The 20,680-nt window shown below is 39.2% G+C and overlaps 1 protein-coding gene across 3 annotated transcripts in view; it reads left to right on the plus strand.

Annotated features, from left to right (window-relative positions):
- Window positions 1-20,680, plus strand: part of LOC139147824 (protein mono-ADP-ribosyltransferase PARP14-like) — a 33,157-nt gene that overhangs the window by 6,800 nt on the left and 5,677 nt on the right. Inside the window, exons 8-20 of one of the 3 annotated variants that reach the window (XM_070719033.1) lie at window positions 58-159; window positions 357-479; window positions 998-1,174; window positions 1,647-1,749; window positions 2,068-2,178; window positions 2,281-2,385; window positions 2,876-3,019; window positions 3,199-3,432; window positions 4,647-4,853; window positions 5,336-5,483; window positions 7,501-7,709; window positions 10,747-10,981; window positions 16,133-16,227. In XM_070719033.1, coding sequence (XP_070575134.1) covers window positions 58-159; window positions 357-479; window positions 998-1,174; window positions 1,647-1,749; window positions 2,068-2,178; window positions 2,281-2,385; window positions 2,876-3,019; window positions 3,199-3,432; window positions 4,647-4,853; window positions 5,336-5,483; window positions 7,501-7,709; window positions 10,747-10,981; window positions 16,133-16,227 — 1,993 coding nt within the window. Of the gene's footprint in view, window positions 1-57; window positions 160-356; window positions 480-997; window positions 1,175-1,646; window positions 1,750-2,067; window positions 2,179-2,280; window positions 2,386-2,875; window positions 3,020-3,198; window positions 3,433-4,646; window positions 4,854-5,335; window positions 5,484-6,388; window positions 6,600-7,500; window positions 7,710-10,746; window positions 10,982-16,132; window positions 16,228-20,680 lie in introns of those variants that run through there. The other 2 variants (XM_070719034.1, XM_070719035.1) reach the window with 2 other exon arrangements.

Genomic DNA, 20,680 nt, shown 5'->3' on the forward strand with positions numbered 1-20,680 from the left:
AATTCCCATGCACGTGTTGAACCCTGACCTCATGTTGCACATTTTCTGCATTCAAAGGTGGATGTAATCGTGAACTCGGTCAGTAGCGATATTGAGAGTCCCTTCAGAGGAGGCATATCCAAGGCGATTCTTGCTAAGGCTGGCGATAGACTGCTTCAGGTAAGCGTCGCTTCAACATTTCAAAGGCGGGAAAACAAAGGTTCGCTTATTTAAGTGTGTGTAATTCTCAAATTAGATTACTTTAAGCATACCCATGTTCACAAAGGATGTTATTATTATTGCCCAAGAAACGTGTTAACTTCTTCGATTTCATGAATAATCTATTGGCCATTTGGCCAATATGATGTCTTTCGTAGGAAACACAAGGCCTGGGAGCATTAAATGTCGGCGAAGTCAAATCGACAGGCTCTGGAAAACTGAAGTGTAAGAGAGTGTATCACTGTGTACTGGACAAATGGAATGGTGGACAGGGAAAAAAGGTTTGATAACGATTGTTCTAAAACATCGCAGTATCTTCAAGATTACGGTATCAGGAAATATATTTGAATTGAATTGAACAATCCATAAGCTTTATGCTTAAAAAACTCAACTCTATTTTCAGGTTCCGAAACGCATTTGTTTTCAGCTTGTTGGCCGGGAGGCTAAAGATGTAAAATTTTATATTTACTAAATAAATATGTTTGTATTTGTCTTGGGACTCGATGTCTGTTGCAATTTTTCCTCCGTTCTATCCTAAGTATACCTCGGTTATGATGGTAGTGATGATAATGTTGTGGTGAGAAACAAACAAACAAACACCACTTACAACAACAACAACAACAACAACAACAACAACAACAATACGGCTTTCTGACCCAATATAAATGAATGAATGAAGACACTAAAAGACAAAATATGCAAACAAAAATAAAAGTAATATTTAAAAACTGAACAAATATGATATCGTATATTACGAATACTTTATAATAAAAATTTCGAAATTTCCATTAACTTTCAGATACTCAGTAGTGTTTTCATGTCAGCACTTTACAAAGCGAACAAGGGAAACTTCACTTCCATAGCATTTCCGAGTCTTGGAACAGGTTTTCTGCGATTCCCACACAACCAGGCAGCCGAAATCATGTTCCGGGAAGCCTTGACTTTCGCACGGAAAAATCCTAACGCCAGCCTTAAGGTGAGAAACTGCTTTAAAACCAGATTGCCGATGGGATCGTACAGGTTTCCAGACGTTTTCTCATTCCAAATTTAAAAGATGTCTTTGGAATCTGGAAGAGGACATTAGTGTCATTTGGCCTCTGAAATGACAAGATTGAACTTAGCTTCCTCACAAATACATAACAACGATGTTCATATAGTGATAACATTTTAAGATTTGTGTGTACCTTTTTGCCATGGTCATTTAAAACTAGAAATTGAAACGCACACCAGGGCAAACCATGGCGACAATGACTTGATAATGTTACCCAAACCGACTATATTTCTCACATGAACTTGCAAACATACAGGTCTATATAAACAGAGAGCGATGCAAAGAACTCGGGAATGAAATAACGGCCATGACATGTAACACATATCGATTTTGCATTTTAGTTCTCAGAGGGTGACGTTGGTTATATTTGCTGTTCTTTGAATCGCTTCTGTTGCAGGATATTCGTTTCATAGTCTTTGATTCAGAAAGTGTGGATGCATTCAATCGTGAGTTAGCTAGTCATATGGACAGCGGATCTCACGTCCAAAGTCATATATCATGTAAGTGATGTCATACTAAATAAAGCAATTTCATTAAATTCTACCCACTGCATAATATATAAACTGCAATGATTAGCCCATACCGACAGGCGAGCTGTCAATATGAAACAAATTCAAGTTGTCATTTGAAAATATCGAGAGCGTATCTCAATAATGGTCATGATAAATATATTTAGTACTTACTTAGTTGGGACACTAAGTTTTAAAAGACATTTACAAGTTCACAAGGCTCATCGCCCTATCTGTTATTATTAATCGCCTTTCTATTAGTTTGTGCATTTAACTATATAGTCTCATTTTATTATTATGCAAACGCAGATAAAGAAGAAAAACATGCCAAATTTGGCAACGTTTCCCTCGATATAAGAGGAGGTGATCTGACCAAAGAGGGAGTTGATGCCATTGTTAATCCCGTGGCCCCAAATCTAGGCAAGTACAACCAGTTCTGAAATCCTGATTAAAATATCATTTAAAGAACGAACCCCAATCCTCCTGAAGCACTACTTATAACTATTGTATTTTATTCTGCAGAACAAGGACAAGTTGGGCGTGCCATTATCAAAGCTGCTGGAAGCAGAATTGAAGATGAGTACGACGACCAAAAAAATAACCTACAATATGGTCCAATTGTAACTGGTGAGTATATTCACTCAACTCCTTGTTGATCTCTCTGTTTGCCGTGGCTGATAAAATATTCAAGTTGCCACTTCTCGAATCTTTCAGTTTGATATCATGCATGTGTAGGGTGGGTCATTTTGTTTGACCTGAGCATTTCAGCGAGTTGGCTGCTCCAGGGGGAGCATAGTTGGTTAGGTTATGTCAAAAGATTTATTGATTTGAACCCGTTTACCTGTCACGGTGGCGCCCAAGTCACTGCAGAAACAATGCAAAACATGTTTACAGAGATGGGTCATCTATACAAAGAAGACCAGCTAAATTTTAGAAAACATACAATTGCCATTTTAGGAGTACAGTTTCGGAGAAAACACGTCATCAGAACAGGTGACAGTCAAGAAAATCACTGCCCTCACTATTCTGTCGCATTTCAGAGGCTACTCGAAAAGACTTCCCAGAAAACAGTTCTGTGGAATATTGACAGAAACACTCTGATTCCATTTTCGATTAGGTGGCGGAAACTTGCGTCACGCAAATACTGTCGTACATATGATATGCCCAAGTGCCGTGGATTTGGCGGATGCTGTTGAAAGCTGTTTAACTCTGGGTGAAAATTATAACTTCAATTCCATCGCATTGCCAGCAATAGGAACAGGTAAGTAAAAAAATAAATGAAATTCCCCTTTTCTATCAATGAGAAATTCATAAATTTACTTTGAAAATGTCATTTGGAATTTTCACAACCCCCTTCATGATTGACAAAACACAGAACGTGCAAACCACCTATTTGGCCATATGATATGCCATTTATCACTCGACACGTTATTGTCTCAGGTTACTATGGATTGTCTGTGGATGAGTCTGCTGGTGGTATTATAGAGGGCGTCAAACGCTTTTCTAGGTGCAGCCCGAGGTCATTGACATCAGTGAAGATTGTAATTTTCCAGGACAGCATGGTTACAGATTATGCCAGAAAACTCGGACAAGTACTGGGCAACAGGCCAGTGCAAGGAAATAGCCAAAGGAACAGAGGTCATGGTGGAGGATTCCAATCTCCTCAATATCACGGTATACAATTCTTTTCTCTGATTTTAGTACAATATTATCAGAAAATATATGAATGAGATAAGTAATTAATCTTAGAGGAATTGATGATCAAACGCATAATTATTCACAATAATGTAGTTAGCTTGATCAATGCATGTTACATCACCTAACTTCATTTTATGTTATGAATAATCGGCGAAACCGGAAGCCTGTGTAATTCAACATTGTAAAACTATTTGAAGTAGACTGTGCCTTCTACTTTAAGTATGCATCACATGATCTATGAACAGAAAAGGAAAGAACAATCGCCTTATACCCAGCGCTGTGCATTCCTACAATTAACAATTTGTACGCCTTAGATAAAAGTGGCCCCAGTGATGTATATTACTCGCGGAAGTATTGGCAGCTTTGCCTGTGCTGGATTTATAGTCAATGTTCTAGCCCGATGTTCAGATTGAGCCACGCCCATTTTCAGAAGTTGTTATCATTGTTAGAACAAAGGCTGACATGAAGAATTTAAAGGCCCATGAGCTGCAACTCTGCAAAATTTGTCCAACCTCAAGGTATCTCCAATATCCTCAGATAATCATTGTAATCTATAAATTTAACGATATAATCATTAATTATGCCTCAATAATGTTTGCTTGTGGCAGAATAGGCAAGAAATTGAACAGATTTTTGTTCATTTTAAATTTCCCGCCATTTTCAAATTCTTGCCATGTTATGTGAAAAATGGAGAATTTTTTGTCAAAGTGTAGGTAGGTTGCACCATGTTGCATTTGTAAAGATTCAAATGTGTACATACACCATTTAGGCTGTTTTTCATGTAGTTGTATGGAGGCGGCCATATTTGGGTGTGGCACCCGTTTATTATTTGTCTTGCTGAAACCTCCCCATGCAGTCCCACTCAGTGGATAATTATACTTGAGTAAACATCTCTGAGTAAGAACATTTCTATGAATTAATTTAAATCTAAATATAAAATCATGAAAATAATGCCAAAAGTTACAGCTCATATGCCTTTAACGCCCTGTGTAAAATGTGATCATGAAATATGTTTAATTTGCAGATCAACATTGTATTATATTCCATTAAATCCTATTACTAACTCAGAATGTTGATAGTCACCATGTGCAATGTCAAAACACAGCACTGCACATCATAACTACCAGCGCGCAAGTATATCCAGTTCGGCTCACACAAATCCATTTCTTAATTTCTGTAAATAAATAAAGGTAAACCGGAAGTCACGATCTCCATCTTTGCCGATAATGACAGAGACTTGAGTCAGGCCGAAGAGGAAGTGAAGAAGCTCCTCGAGGAAGAAGTGATTGAAGATAAGATTGATAACGATCTCGTATCACAACTCGATGATTGTGATTTGAAGCGCGTACAAGCCATTGGTTCCCATAACAACGTCACTGTGACGTTAGACAAAAAAGGTAATGGTGATAGTACTAACGTCATTATTTCTTAGTTTCAAATATCTGTTGAGGTTATGGACATGTTTCTAATATACAGACTCAAATTCAAACGGCCTGGTACTCAATAATCATTCGATTTTCAAGTTCCACAACGTGTAGAGTAAAATAAACCAAATTTTGAAAAAATGCCAGATCTTACCTTGAATTTGGTATGAGCAATTTTACAGTAAAAATATTTTGAACTGATCCAGTGTAGATGTTATACATGTTTGCACATTCTTAGCATCACATAGCACTGTCACAAACGATACAGTGCTTTTACTCTTTCTAACTTTCAAGGGACTCTACGATGGCTTATCATAACTCGATGATTAGAATGACTGGCAGCCAGCGCTACTTCATATTTGAATAACACAACATCATGTTTGCTCTCAGCTCAGCGTCCTGTGCTCTCACATATCGAAATGTACATAACAATAATTTTCACGCCCACTCGCCAGGAATTCTTGGTTTCTTTGGATTTGGATCAGCCAGGAAAGCCCTCCATCTTCGAGGTCTGAAGATTGATGTTGAAAAGTACAAGACACAAATCAACACCTGGCTTGAAAAGTATTCATGGGCCGCAGAGATGAAGAAGACAGTTAAGTGGTGAGTATATTATGGCACAAATATTCATGAGCAGATCTCAACACTCTAATAAGTCATTCGCACCCTTACAACACTATTTAAATACTGCGCGCCCCATAGATAAAAAATTGTATTCCTTTGCTCACGCTTTTCCTGAAGGAATCGTGCGGTTTTTTTCTATGCGAGGACAAGTTAATCCAATGTAATGAAACATTTTTAATGGCCGCAATGGATTTTCACAAAACATTTCTCTCTGAAAATTATATAACAAATGAGTTTTAAACACTGCAGGCCAGTACAAAAGAACGCAACCTAAAAATTGCCTATCCCCGAGGCGCATTCTGGCGTCATTGGATGGATACGGACGACCATCATAGAGGGAGTGTAGCTGTAACTTTCAACCATCTTTTCATTATTTTAATTTCCCCAAATTATGTACATTGTCCTTTCTCCCTAAAAGCTCTGTCACACCTTGACGATTTAGCCACCGTATGCCGAAGTACGAACAATTTGGCGAATATGCTGGCGTACGTCGGATACGTTATGGATAAGTTTTGTATAAGTTAAGAGCACGCTAAAGCACGCTGAAACACGCTGGTATACGTCGTAGTACGGCGAGGTTGTCGAAAAATTTTGTGCATGCGCAAAACTTTTCGACGTATACCAGCGAATGGCTCATAGTCCCGCACGCGCGGGCCATAAGTTGTGCGCTCGTTGACACACATTCACACACGTTACTTGTAAGTTACTTATAAGTCGAAATGCGTCGAGATAATTGTCTAGCATACCCAAAACATATTTTCAACCTTTGAGTAACGTGCTTGGAACCTACATCGAACTTACTTCCAACGCTTATTGACGTATGTAGACGTATTTGACGTGTTCCGGACGACCACAGAACTTACTGACGTGTTTCTAACTTGCAGCTGTCGTACAATGACGTGTCGGCAGTGTTTGGGCGAATGGGTATATGAAAAAGGGTTTCACAGGAGGAACCCATCAGTACTCCTCAAGACTCCATGGTGACCAGATGTCTATGTCTTCCGAGAGATGCTGGATCCAGCAAGGCTGAGACGAGAATACTAACTAGCTCTCCTCCAATATCAGCATGACCTCACCGATTTGACACTGTACCAGTTGCGTGCCAATGGAGCCAGGAGAAGAAAAGGCGAACGGAGGAGAAGGAACTTGGTTAGACCATGGATCGAGTAGCGACGGCAGTTTGGCATGTTTGACCAGCTTATGTGGAACTCCGTAACGAAGACCATGCATCCTTCATGAATGATGCATGGTCCTCGTTATAGAGCTAACAAAGTTCCTGCGCATGCCCCAGCGATGTTCGACGAGCTGCTAGCTAGAGTGGGTCAAAGGATAACCAAGCAGCACACATTCTACATGGATCCGCTTGAACCTGGCATGAAGCTGGCCCTGACTTTGCATCACCTTGCCGCACGCTATGCATAAGTTAAAATATCGTTGGGCATAAGCAAGACCATCGTAGGGTATAAGTTAGGCTGTCGTTAGGCATAAGTTGTGACCACCGGCAATACACTAAGCATTCATTGGTATAAGTTCTGTATAAGCTTTTGAAACCTTCTATATAAGTTGCTAATACGTTATGTAGACGTCCAGATATCTCTGAATTCGCTATGTATAGGCCCAAAGTTGAAAAGTACATCGTTAAATTCAGCATATGCCAGCGTTTTAGAGAAGTTTTGATACGTTGGCCTACGCTGGCTAAATCGTCAAGGTGTGACAGGGGCTTAAAGAAGACTGAAGTGTAAAATATTAGTCATGCAAACTTGAACATGGCCGTCTAGTTCATACCAGAAGTCAGTTCGCAACGATAATATTGATAAGTTGAAAACTAAACAGTTTGTTAAGAATTATAAAAAAGAAATCCTATTTTATAAAAACTACAACTTACTTCACAAGTTACAGCTGCAGGATTCTCTACTCAAGCGTGTACACGAAATGTGTAACGAGTGACTGGCATGTAGCTAATCGCGCTTGCCACATGACTGCTTTCCCGACATAGGTTTTATCACGATGGTCAGCAGAAAAGAGAGTTTGACACAATGTGGAATTATGACTTGGAGACCGCCAGGATGGCAGGAGAAAAAGCTATTTACCTAATGGCAGAGGATTTATCGCCAGCTTATCGGGTCGACTTCGAAACTATGAAAGAAACAGACCTGAGACGGCACAGAACGTTCAAACTTGAACGTAAAGCTCCAGATGATTCAGGTAAAAATGCAATTCGGCAGCGTTACTTCAGTCGTTATTAGGGTAGAAAGCTTTCAGCTATAAACAGAAATTAGTGTGGGCATACAATGGCGATGAAACGAAAAAAGGTTCCTGAAAGAAAATACTGTACCAGTGTCCAAGTGTTACGTGCACCAATGTTGGGTAAGGCCGCGTTCAAAAAAAATGGTTAGGGGGGCTGGAGGAATCGCGATTGAAATCTTTTTTTTTTCAGATCCCCCCCCTCAATACCCTCAAAAATTTTCAAGTCCCCCCCTCGATACCCTCAAAAATTTTCAAGTCCCCCCCAAATTACCATATAGCCACATATTTATTAGGAATGCACACAGAGTAAAAAAAAAACATGTAATGTGTCGTTCTGCACGCAAATGTTCAACACTATCTCTCATCAGCAGGTTGTAGAGCCATATACCTAGGGCAAGTTCTTAAATTGATTTATTTTTAAATGCATCAGTGAACTTTTTGGATTTCTCAGTCTAAGCCGACTTGAGTTTATCCAACTCTGGCCAGTTCAATGGCACCAGCTGAAAAGCACACAAAATGACAATCATGAGAGAGTATGAAAATTGTGTATTCCTAGCTACGTTTAACCAAATTGTGAAAAAATGAGCACAGTGGCCTACCAACATTTTTTTTTCAAAAGTACAAGACATATACAACTTAGATGCCACTTATAAAAAGTTTTACAAAATTGACAATACGGGAAGGTTAAAATATTCCATGAAATTAATGTTTTAATCTCAGAAAGTTTGGGTGTAATAATGGCAAATTTGATAAAAAATAAAAGATTCCATTTAGTCACACATTTTTCCATTTAAATTAGAGTCTTTACTGTTCAAAGTTTTACTTTTGTGTTATTGGTACAATGAGATGTGAAAATTTCATTCACTGCATGAACTTGAAATGAATTGTATTATATATTGATTTTAAGTGATTTTAGAAAAACTGACTTTTCATTGTACATTTGTATAAGATCAAATATGGTGACCCCATCTTTTTTTCTCTAATATTTGATTGTTCTCATATGCCAGAATTCAAACATCCATGGTAACTGTTAGTCCCCTAGTCTTCTATGTGTATAAGTAGATGTGTGTGTCACTGTCAATTGAGTGTCCTATGACCAAAACTCTTCTTAAACTACATCAGAGTCAGAGCTACATGTATCACTGTCACTGCCAGTATGTAGTAGCAGAGCAGTAGTTGTATTAACTTTTTATTTTGACAATATTTTTGTTCAGTTTATACAATTGTGTTCTTGTTCTACTCCCTACAGAATGTTGAGCTATCCAGTACTCAGCTTGCCAACACAGCCTACGTGTACCGTGCATTTGCATCATTTAATTATCACCAATATTTAAACAAACGGCTTTGTTGACAAACTGAATATTGTGTTTTTCAGCATGCTGTAGAGAGACATCAAGAAACTGTGTTTGATACATTGCATAGAAATATTGAAAAATTATCAACAGTTGCAGCTCCTGCCCCGTTACAAGGCCAACTTGTTCTACGAAAATTTAATGGCATTAATACATTTGTAGACTTTTTCGAGATTAAAGACATAAAATTTGACAAAACGGTTTTGATTTTGTTTAATTATTATTAACATTAGAACAATTGGACGACATCAAAATGTTGGGAGTCAAAAATATTTTCAGGTCCCCCCCCCCTATAGGCAGAGCAAAACTTTCAAGTCCCCCCCCTCCAACTACCCCAAACATTTTCAAATCCCCCCCTGAATTCCTCCAGCCCCCGCCCTCACCACTTTTTTTGAACGCGGCCTAAGGGTGAGTAAGCCACTTAACATTTCATTCGACAATTTTTCTGATATTTTTGTCTTTGAAAAATAAATTAGTGCAGAGAAAAATAAGCAAAACGGAAAAAAGATCACCAGACTGGCTTTCTGGTCAGAAGCTGCTAAAGCATTTAGCACTTTCCTCCATGTTCTGTAAGTCGACCAAGTTTGGTGTCGTGAGCTCAATATACTGAATTTTAACAAATGATATATAAATCTCATAAATCATTGTATTAGTAGATATTGTGTTTAAAATAACCACATTCTGCCTTTTATATTTAAAGGGACAGCACTGAAATAGCTCAAAAATAGTGTTTTGATTTTTAACTCAATTGTCAGAACTTCAATACATAGGCCTACTAAATTGATAGATTCTAACGATCACTAACCTTATTTATTTATTAGTGGGTGATTATGGCTTTGCTGTAATCATGGTTAACGTTGGAAAGAGACGCGGAGACCAAGGCCAGGACAACTGACCCATGCAGGCCACACACATTGCTTCACCTTATCACTTGCTACATGTACCGTAGACATAACCCAATCTCTACCTGCTTCCTTTCCCCATTCGTTGCTATCTAATCTACTTGTGTCATCTCCTATGACTCATCATCCATTCGCATATCTGTACCACCACATCCTGTCACTTTAGCTTTTACCACGCCCAAGTTCACATAGTAAAACTCCCACTTACCCTCCACCATAACAACAAAACAAAAACAAACAAACAAACAACCAAAAAAAAGTGTAACCTTGCTGCATGCTGGGTAGTAGCTAACAAATAAAGAGAACTACAACTTATTTCATATTTGGACAACTAAACAATAAAGTTCCATGAGATTACTGTCATGGGTCTGCAGTGCGCCTGGTAGCATGCTGCCCGATGTGCAGTTGGATCCCGTGAGAGACCCTAGACTGCCTTCCAGGCTTCTACCATGCCCTATCACCCTGGCTTTGGCAGTACATGCATCCCCTGATAACATGGTGCCCACCCCTGGGGCCAAGCAAATCTGCGAGTGGCCTCAGGGGTAAGGTGGTGACGATGATGGGTTGTGCCATCACCCCTGGATTTTGGCCGAACCTTTGTCTCCTTTTCGTTTCTTTGTGTTAACTTCACAATATTCTTCTGCTAAAACATTGTACTTTAAAAACATTTAGCTATCCAAATGTCATGACACTGAAAAAAGCAAACACCGACAGTAAAACACTTGCTGTAACCTTCTGCAGGCATAAGATTTCCCGAGAAGTGGGACAAGTTCCCCACCAAACACGACCCCCAGGAGCCCCATCTGGTAGCTCTGAACAAAGGATCTCAAGAGTATAAACTTGTCGAAAACGGGTTCTTGACGAAGTCGGACGGAATCAACCCAACAGTGATGCAAATTGAGCGTATACAACACAAACTTCAATATCAGATTTACTCACTGAGGAAGAGAGCCATGGACCAGAAATATCCCAATGGGTATGTTTGTTTTGTTTACTTTTCATTTATTAGAAATCCATAATTCTCAGTCGCAGAATATTTACAATGTTAAACATTGATGGATGACACATGCACACTGCATCATTTATTGTTATAATGCAGTATGGTTGATAATTCTTGACATACGTGTCGAAAACATAAAAACTGCTGTGGATACAGTTTTATGAAGTCTGGCTCATTTTCGTACGATGTAATGAGCTTATAAGTTAATGTGTCTTCAGTGGAGGCTTTCAGGAGCAGGAAAAAAGCCTACTCCGAGGAATGGTGACCAGAGGCATTTTAGATACAGGGCGTAGTAAGGTGTATTAACAGAAATAAAAATTTGGACGAGAGTGAAAGCTGTTCGAAAATCCCCCTATCAAACATTTCCAAAGAGGTTCGGGACCTGGGGCCTGAAGTTCCAGTTGTCAGTGAGGGTCCACCTGAGACTAGACAAACCACATGGTAACTCAGATTACTCATAGCCCGTGTTCAGCAACAGTTAAGAGGTAATCCTAAAGACCAGAGAATTTGACAAGACGCTTGACAGGGTCTTCCCCACTCTCCTGAAGAAGTTAAAAAAGTGGACATATAGGGGCTCAGGCGAGGTGGTTGATAGAGTTACCATCCTCTGGTTGACATCACTCAATACCAGCCCCTGAGAGGCAGCTCTTACATCCCACTACCAGCAGCTCTCAGAAACAAGAAGGCAATCATTAATGTGAAGAACAAAGATGACAACTAACCCACTGGATGCTCCACTCAGGTTTGTTTCCTATAGAGAAGAATCCTCAAAGGCGGACCAAATACCAAACCAAAGATGGCCTGGATCCAGCCTTCAGAAGGGTCGATGCTCCCACCCCCTCTCCCAGATAGGTAAGGAGAAACGATAAGCTGTCAAAACTACAGGATCTTCGACCATACCTGCCAAGACCTATCCACGATGTTTGCCGCCTTCTCACCCAGATACTTCTACACCCAAAACTGGCTCCAGGCAAAACAATAATGAATTTGAACAATGAACTTAGGTGCATTATCAACAGCGGTGACTGGTATTGCAGTCACAGCAGTAGTGGCACAGCCTTCTGTTCAATATTGCAACAGAATCTGTGTTTAGGTTGATATCAACAGGTGAAACTGCCCTCCATCTGCAGACGGCTAATCAAGAAATGACCGACAAACTGTCGTTCATCACTGGCTGGACAGTTCCCATCAATTGCATCAAGGTGGATGTCAAATAGTTCCCACAACTTCTGAAGGATGAAGTAATAAAGATGTTCAGCCCCCATATAGATAGGCGCCGGCGTAGAGACACCACCTGTGGATCCACAGAATTTCGCTCTTTCAGACATCAAAGACATCAAGGGTGTGGAAAGAGCAAAGAAAAAAAGGACCATGGGGAAAGCCTTGAACCTTGCTTATCAACACGATATTGGAGGTATGGCCTTGAGGCCAGTGGTGCCTAACAAGCCTTCCAGGTACAACATATCTTGATATTGTTGTCCCTAGAGGCAAGATAATAGAGGCAAGTAAGTCGCTCATTTCTTTGAAGTCTCTGAAAAAAAGGAATATCACCCCTCAATTTGCACCAGTGGTTGTCGCGGCTGACCTACCAAATTGAAACTTTTCTGCCTCCATACATAGACGCCGGCGGCTCAATACACTCTTCACCTATATGCAGGGCCTTATAATGCTAGGTGTTGCCAGGATACGGAGGGGGAAGGATTTGTAGGACACGGAGGGGTTCCAGTGAATATCTTTGCCTCCTCTGTTGTGGATGGCCATGCTCTCTCCGATCCTGAGGCGCATCTAGCTGGGTTTCATCACTCGCTAGCAGCCAGTGGAGGTAACAATCATTTTTCTGTGGGCCTTCTTGCAGGAAGGCCCAGCATGTGTCCTCTGGGATCGTGGCCAGGCCTTTTGTTGCAAAATAGTGGCACACGTTTGCAGAGCCCAGGCTCTGTGGTGAGAGCACATTCCGAAGGCCTCACGGCTCCCATCCTGTCAAAGCCCCACACCTTGACCTGCTTGCCAGCAATGTGTCCAAACATTTCGACAGGGCTGCGCAGCGCCACTTCTACCTTTTCTGTGTTAGTCTCCCACGCCTTCTTTGTATCTTCAATCGTACATTGAGGGGGTCTCTATATAATTTTTTTGGAAAAAAGTTTGATCCAGTACCCAGATGGTGTTAGGAGCCCTCCTGTGTGAAATGGGCTTAGGGAGTATATGGAGGGTGTTCTCAAAATTCAACCCTGAGTTTAAACTTTTTCTTTGTCCCAAATTTTCGGTAAGAGTTGCGTGTTGGGTCTCACCCAGCAGTTGGTGAGTCATCCTAGGTGAAATGGAGGCATAAAGAGGGGGTGTTCTCACAATTGTGCCCGAATTTAGTAAATTCAACTTTTTCTTTATCCCCATTTTCAGCGAGAGTTTCGGTTTTGGTGAGAGTTGCGTTTGTGAGCCTCCTGGGTGAAATGGAGGCTTAGAGAGTATGGGTGCATGGGGGGGGAGTGTTCCAAAACCGGCAGTCTTACAGTAATGTCAAGCTCCTGTCCTGCCATCAGGCTACACTCAGTGTGACAGTTTTTGGACAGGGTAGTGAATTTCGCCTAAAGCCATTATATAGATGACGAGCACTGCAAATTTTTTTTAGTCCCCACGGACACCATCCGGGGGGACCTATAGGTTCGGTCATGTCCGTGTGTCCGTGTGTCTGTCCGTCCGTCTGTCCGTCTGTTCACGCAGATAACTCAGGAATGCCTGGATTGATTTCATTCAAACTTGGTACAAGGATTACTTCATATGTCATACATATGCAAGTTGATTTGTATTGTGATGCGATCCAATATGGCCGCCGTGCGGCCATTTTGTTACGATTTTTCATGTACGGAGCCATGACTCAGGCACACCTCAACCGATTTTATTCAAAGTTGGTACAAGGACATTGACCTATGTCATACATATGCACGTCGATTTGTTTCATTATATAATCCAACATGGCCACATGGCAGCCATTTTGTTAAAAATTTTTTCATGTCCTGAGCCATAACTCAGTCACGTCTCAACCGATTTTATTCAAAGTTGGTACAAGGACATTGACCTATGCCATACATATGCGTGTCAATTTGTTTCATGACATGATCCAATATGGCCACATGGCAGCATTTTGTTATAATTTTTTCATGTCCTGAGCCATAACTCAAGCATGTCTCAACCGATTTTATTCAAAGTTGGTACAAGGACGTTGACCTATGTCATACATATGCACGTCAGTTTGTTTCATGATATGATCCTATATGGCCGCATGGCGGTCATTTTGTTACAATTTTTTCATACCCTTCGCCTTAACACAGGCACGTCTCAACCGATTTTATTCAAAGTTGGTACAAGGACATTGACCTATGTCATGCATATGCACATTGATTTGTTTTACGATGGGAATATGGCTGTGTGGCGACCATTTTCTTACGATTTTTTCATGTCCGGAACCATAATGCAGACATGTATCAAGCGATTTTATTCAAAGTTGGTAAAAGGACATTGACTAATATTATACATATGTACGATGATTTGTTTCACGACATGATCCAATATGGCCACATGCCAGGTGGCCATTTCGTTATGGATTTTTTCATGTCGAGAGCCATAACTCTGGCAAGTGTCAACCGATTTTATGCAAAGTTGGTACAAGGACATTGACTTATGCCATACATATGCATGTTGGTTTTTTAGACGGTAAGATCAAATATGGCTGCGTGGTGGTCATTTTGTTACGATTTTCTCATGTACAGAGCCATAAATCAAACATATTTCCACCAGTATCATTCAAAGTTGGTACAAGGACAATGACCTGTGTCATACATATGCACATCAATTTGTTTCACGGCATGTAACAATATCATGTCAATTACTGAATTTTCGGTATAAGGCTGATATGTCAAGAAATATTGCATCAAATTTCATGAAACTTGGAACAGATGTTAGGCTGACATTGCTTTAGCAGTGAAAAAGACAATTATCAGTGTCACGTTAATAAATTTGAAATTGCATGTGTAATGAACTTTCCTAATTAGAGAGATATATCCGCAAATACTGCGTCAAATTTGATGAAACTTGGTACAGATGTTGATCTCCTAATGTTGTAAATACAATTCAATGACACTTAGTGGTATCATTGAAATTAATTGCTAGTTTGCATTTACGTAATGAATTTTTGTTTTTAGGGTTAATGTCCAGAAGCACTGCATCAAACTTTATGAAATATGGTACCAGTGAAAATCTCTCAGTGTTAAGATTACTTATTGACTCATTTAATGACCTTTTTTAATTAGGATGGCGCCCTGCATTGGTTTTATGTTTTCACCACCATGGAACTCATTCTTGGCTATAAAGCCCCATCTTTATCGCAGTATTTTTATCACAGACCTAATTAATGAAGAGGACTCTATCCTCTCCGAGGACTTGTAATTAAAGTACCCATTAACAAGTGGGGACTGTTTCATCAACGATGGCTTGTTACCATACATTTTGAAACTTTATTGTGTTTATCCTCAAAATGTTAACACGATGGAAGCGGTATTTAGTTGGTCAAAGTTCCCAAATTTTTGACCCCATGTCGAGTGTGTAGTAATCGGACTGCAGTAATTGGACGTCGTATTTGGAATGTTATTAGGGGCTTTGATAATTTGAAACTTCAAACCCTCGATTTTCAATTTCGTTTTTTTTAGAAAACTGTATGTAATATTTCGTGATAATTAGTTACGTTTAATCCATGGACGACGAGTCAACAATATTTCGACCTGTGTTGCGTTTACCTACAGTACATGGGCTGTGTACGTGTTGCTTTCGGCACCTTGAATCGTACGGTCTGGCTAACTTCGCCAAGGTTTTAGTGCCCGAAATAGCTTCTACCAAAACAAACTATCCAAAACGGGACAGCAGTGTCACCTGACTTAATATGCGGTCACATGACTTGTAAAACACTATCAATACGGAGCGAAATGAGTACAGCATATCATTAAATGTCCGAAAACTTTCACACTGAGTGTAGTTACCTACAACATTCAAAAGCAAAAATTGTCACCATTATCAAAAACTACCCGATCGCAGAGTTACCACCTGAAAGTGTATCATATTGTTTTCTACGACTTGCAGCCGAAACCAACGCAGGTTGTACCATGGAACAAAACCAGATAGCGTCGGACACATTACCAAGAGTGGTTTCAATAGATCGTATGCAGGAACAGCAGGTGAGTTGGCCGAATACAAACATCTACACACACCGTGTGATTCGTCATGGATAAAATATCAATAAACATGACTTTCATCTGCACTGGCGTAAAATGAGACCAACGTATTATGCACGGTTTGACCCACACATTGGCCTTTATTATATTACATCAAGCCAGTATGCGTTATTCTGATTGGACTAGAGATCATTCTGTTTATGCTTAAAACGGGCCATAAAAGCAGCATAGAGGGTTAATGCGGAAATCAATAAAGTTATCTGGCAGGGAAATTTAGGGGCAATAAATTTAATAATTAGTATTTTGAAAACACAGGTTAAGACCTTTTAATATTCGTTTTAGAAATTCCTCAGTACTTTTGACACTTTGCCATACTTGCACTGTCACTTTTGTTATCTGCATGTGTTGTTGTTGGATATTGTAAGCATCTTTCAACGTAATCCCTAGTTATAACCGTGTTTCATTAGCTCATATTTGGTATGTATATTTCTATATTGCAGTTATGTGTAAATGTTAACTTTTGCCACATGTTTTCAACTTCTATGAAAGTGTTACAGATCAACATCATGAACAATATTCACCACAGAATTATTACAAAGGTCACTAATTATACAGATATGTAATTAGCTGAACTAAAAATACTAAATTTCTTTGACTGCTGTCATTGTATTGTGAATCCAGATATATATCCCTAATTAGGAAAGTTCATTGAATATGCAAATTAGGAATTGGTGGAAATAAAAAATGCTTGATGACTTTGAATTGTGTTGCATCAAAGTATCTTCAATGCACATAGCAAGTTTCCTCAACTTTGGTCAAGTTGATCAAGATATATATCCTCAATTAGGAAAGTTCATTATATATGCAAATTAGGAATTTGCTGAAGAAAAAAAGTTAATGACTCTAATTAATGTTGTAGCATAGTAACTTTACTATACATAGCAAATTTCGTCAACTTAGGTGAAGTCAATGAAATATATATCCTTAATGAGAAAGTTCATTAAATATGCAAAGCGGGAATGTGCTGAAGTAAAAATGCTTGGTAAATTTCAATAATATTGTATCAAAGTATCATCAATGTACATAGCAAGTTTCATCAACTTTCGTCCAGCAATTCAGATAAATATCTTGTATTAGGAAAGTTCATTAAATATCCAAATTAGGACTTAACTGAAGTGAAAAAAGTTGAATGACTTTCAATAATATTATATCATAGTATCTTTAATGTACATAGCAAGTTTCATTAACTTTGGTCTGGTCAATTTAGCTATATATCCCTTATTAGGAAAGTTCATTAAATATGCAAATTAGGAATTGGCTGAAGTAAAACCATGTTTAATGACTTTCAATAATGTTAAGTTTTAGTGTCCTCGATATGCATATCAAGTTTCGTCAATTTTGATCAAGTCAATTCAGATATATATCCCAAATTTTGAAAGTTCATGAAATATGCAAATAAGCAATTATCTTTCATGTCACCCCTTAATACCTTTCATGGCTGATATTTCTAGGTGTAATCAGTATTTGTAGCAAATCTCATCAAATTGTGTGCTGTCGTTCTCAATGTATATCTGCTTTTTCTAAAATCATCAATTACACAAATGAGCAAAAGTAAGAAGGTCACAGCCACCAAAACCTAATCAGTTCTTGCCATTAGCAAACTAAATCTATGTACCAGATTTGACTCTGATCTGAATAGCCACTTTTGAGATATCCGGCCCACAGACAGACAGACAGACACTCAGACACATAGAGAGACAGACATCGCTGCGACATTAGCTCATGTGTGTGAACACGTGAGCTAAAAATGCTCAGTCTCATGCGATACATATCCGACGTTCGATCTTTCAGATGGGAATACCTAAATAAGGGAGCGTTCAGTTATTACAGCCAGGGGTGGGCGGGCAAAATCCAGGGGGTCACCTTAAATTTGAAAGCTGCAAAGGGGGGGGGTCATATATTTTTCAAACAGCTCAGAGGGTGGGGAGGGGGTCACTTAATTTTCAAACATATCCCTCACGTCAAAAAGCAGTTAAGGTGTTCAGAAATATTCTGGAAGATAAAAATGATTCGCTGCATGATTTCATTCTCTAAAGTCATTTAACTGTAAATGTGAACAAAAGTATAATTATCTGTCACATAAACATCTTGACTTGGCAACTCTGAGGCTTGTCTTATTGTAAATCAAGCTCACTGAGGGCAATGAACAGTTCCTATTACTTACATATTAGAGATGTAGCAAGGTCTGTCAGGGAAATTATTTAGCAGTTACCTGTAGACAACTTGCACCATGAAAAGTGAAATTATACTTTTAGGTGAAATTCCAACATAATAATGATAAAAATAACAAGGCAGTATTGCTGAAGGCAATGAGTACTTGGGCCGTGATAGAGTAATTTTGAGGACAATATATACTACTATTCAAATATGGTCTTGAATTTCCTCCTGTCAATTAGGCATTTGATTAACTGGTTATTAAACGAAGCAATGGCATGACAACGGCAAAATATGTCTAGCAACTTTTGTGGAGTTTGAGGCAGGGGTTCTTTATTTATAGTGAAAATTGCTTAAACTCCTTAAATATTCAAATTACAGCAAATTTCTTTTGTTCTCGATGGTAGATGTCTAATATTTAGATGGGCATATTTAGATTTCTACCCTATAGTTATCCCTACATACCAAAAATCGGATATCCAGCTCTATTGGCTTGCTCAGAATTAGATATGCGCATAATTAATGAGGTACAATATGTGGTGTCATAAGGTGTCCCATCATACCAAATATGAAGGGTGTAGCACTTGTGGTTACTGAGTTGTGGACAAATATATCTATTTGAGGTCAAAGGTTATTGAGGTCACGTGACATTTTGTCAAAATAATTGTATTGCTAAGTTATTCCTATATACCAAAAATCAGACCTCTAGCTCTATTGGCTCGCTCGCTTGAAAACAATCTCATAAACCTGGCCATATGGGCAACTGTGTATGGGCAGCTGGATACTTGACTTCCCGGAGAAGGCGAGCTGTCACGTTCAAGCTCAGGATTATTTGTCTATCAAATTTCAGTAAATTTACCTTACCTAGATGAAATTTTGTCTATAGGCTGAAATTTCGCCGAATTTGACGAAATTGCATCGATTTTTCAGGTTCATATCCGACATTTTTGAGTTTTGAGTGCAGACAGAAATAAGTTTTGAGGCAACATGGCTGCGACCCCATGTTGACCCCGGTGTCTGCTAAAGTGCGGGTTGCGGGCTACGGGCTGCGGGTTTTTAGAATTATGGCTAGATTTCTAATATATGTAATATGGCATTTAGTATATAAGAAATAAAACCTTTAGAATGTGTCTATTATAAATAATGATGATCAGGTCTATCGTACAGTATCCCTTTTCCTGCGAAGTCCATATTTCACCATCAGGTCAAGATGGTTAAAATTAATGAAACACTACTATATGGTGTATTTTAACGTAATACTGTATATTTGAAGGCTGTTGAAAACATCAATGCTGTAAACTTGATTTTTTGGACTAAAGATGCTATAACAGACCAAACCAAATGGGTGAAAATATGTTTCTGAAAAAAATCAAAATCTGCTAAACTAAAAGCGGCGATTCCGAGGACCAATTTATTTATTCCGAGCTGCCTGGCCATTACAAATAATTAGGGATCTGAATCACTTTTCTTTCTTGCCATGGATGTGAGTGAGAAATATACGTAATACCAGACTGACAAAAAAAAATCGCGCCTCGGAAATGTCGCCACTAATACCGCGGAATGAAAATTGTTACATTTCTAGTATCAGGCCATAGGAAGTACAGCGCTTGTCTTTTTAGTGTGGAGTTTCAGGGTTTGGCACACACGGGTTTCTTGACTGTAACGTACAAGTTGTTGTACTCCGACACATAACATCAAAGGATGCGTCGATTGCCGCACGTTCTCTTATCATGCAGAATGTTACGGAGCTATAACACTGTAGCAGAACTTTTACCTAAGAGTGACAGTAATCTTTCCCGATACAGGCGTATGATTGGTTCAAACCTTCGCAGTCTCGGTCAAACACACCGGAAGGCTATTCCATTTAACATCAAGGGATGTGATTTGCACTGAAGGGCGTGATTTTTACCGGGAATATTAAAATAGCCTAAATGCAAAAATTGAAACTATTTGTTATGAAATTGACTAAACATTTATTTGTATTGTACCCTGAAGGGTAACACTCACTCAGTGTAGCCAGGTTTGACTTCCATAACGGAAACCACCTGTGTATTCAGTGTTCATCAAAACTTCCACATGAAAACTTGTTTCCGCCAACTTTGCTCTCTGAGAGCAGCGGCGCAGATAGGCAGGCACAGATTGAACTCATTGCAATAAACAAGCATGAGTCCAGTACCAAGTCCAAGTCAGGGGAAAAAGCAGACAATTTTACACAACCCTTTGGACTCGTACCACGATTCCT

This window comes from Ptychodera flava, chromosome 13 (assembly GCF_041260155.1).
Source record: "Ptychodera flava strain L36383 chromosome 13, AS_Pfla_20210202, whole genome shotgun sequence".
Classification (NCBI taxonomy): domain Eukaryota; kingdom Metazoa; phylum Hemichordata; class Enteropneusta; family Ptychoderidae; genus Ptychodera; species Ptychodera flava.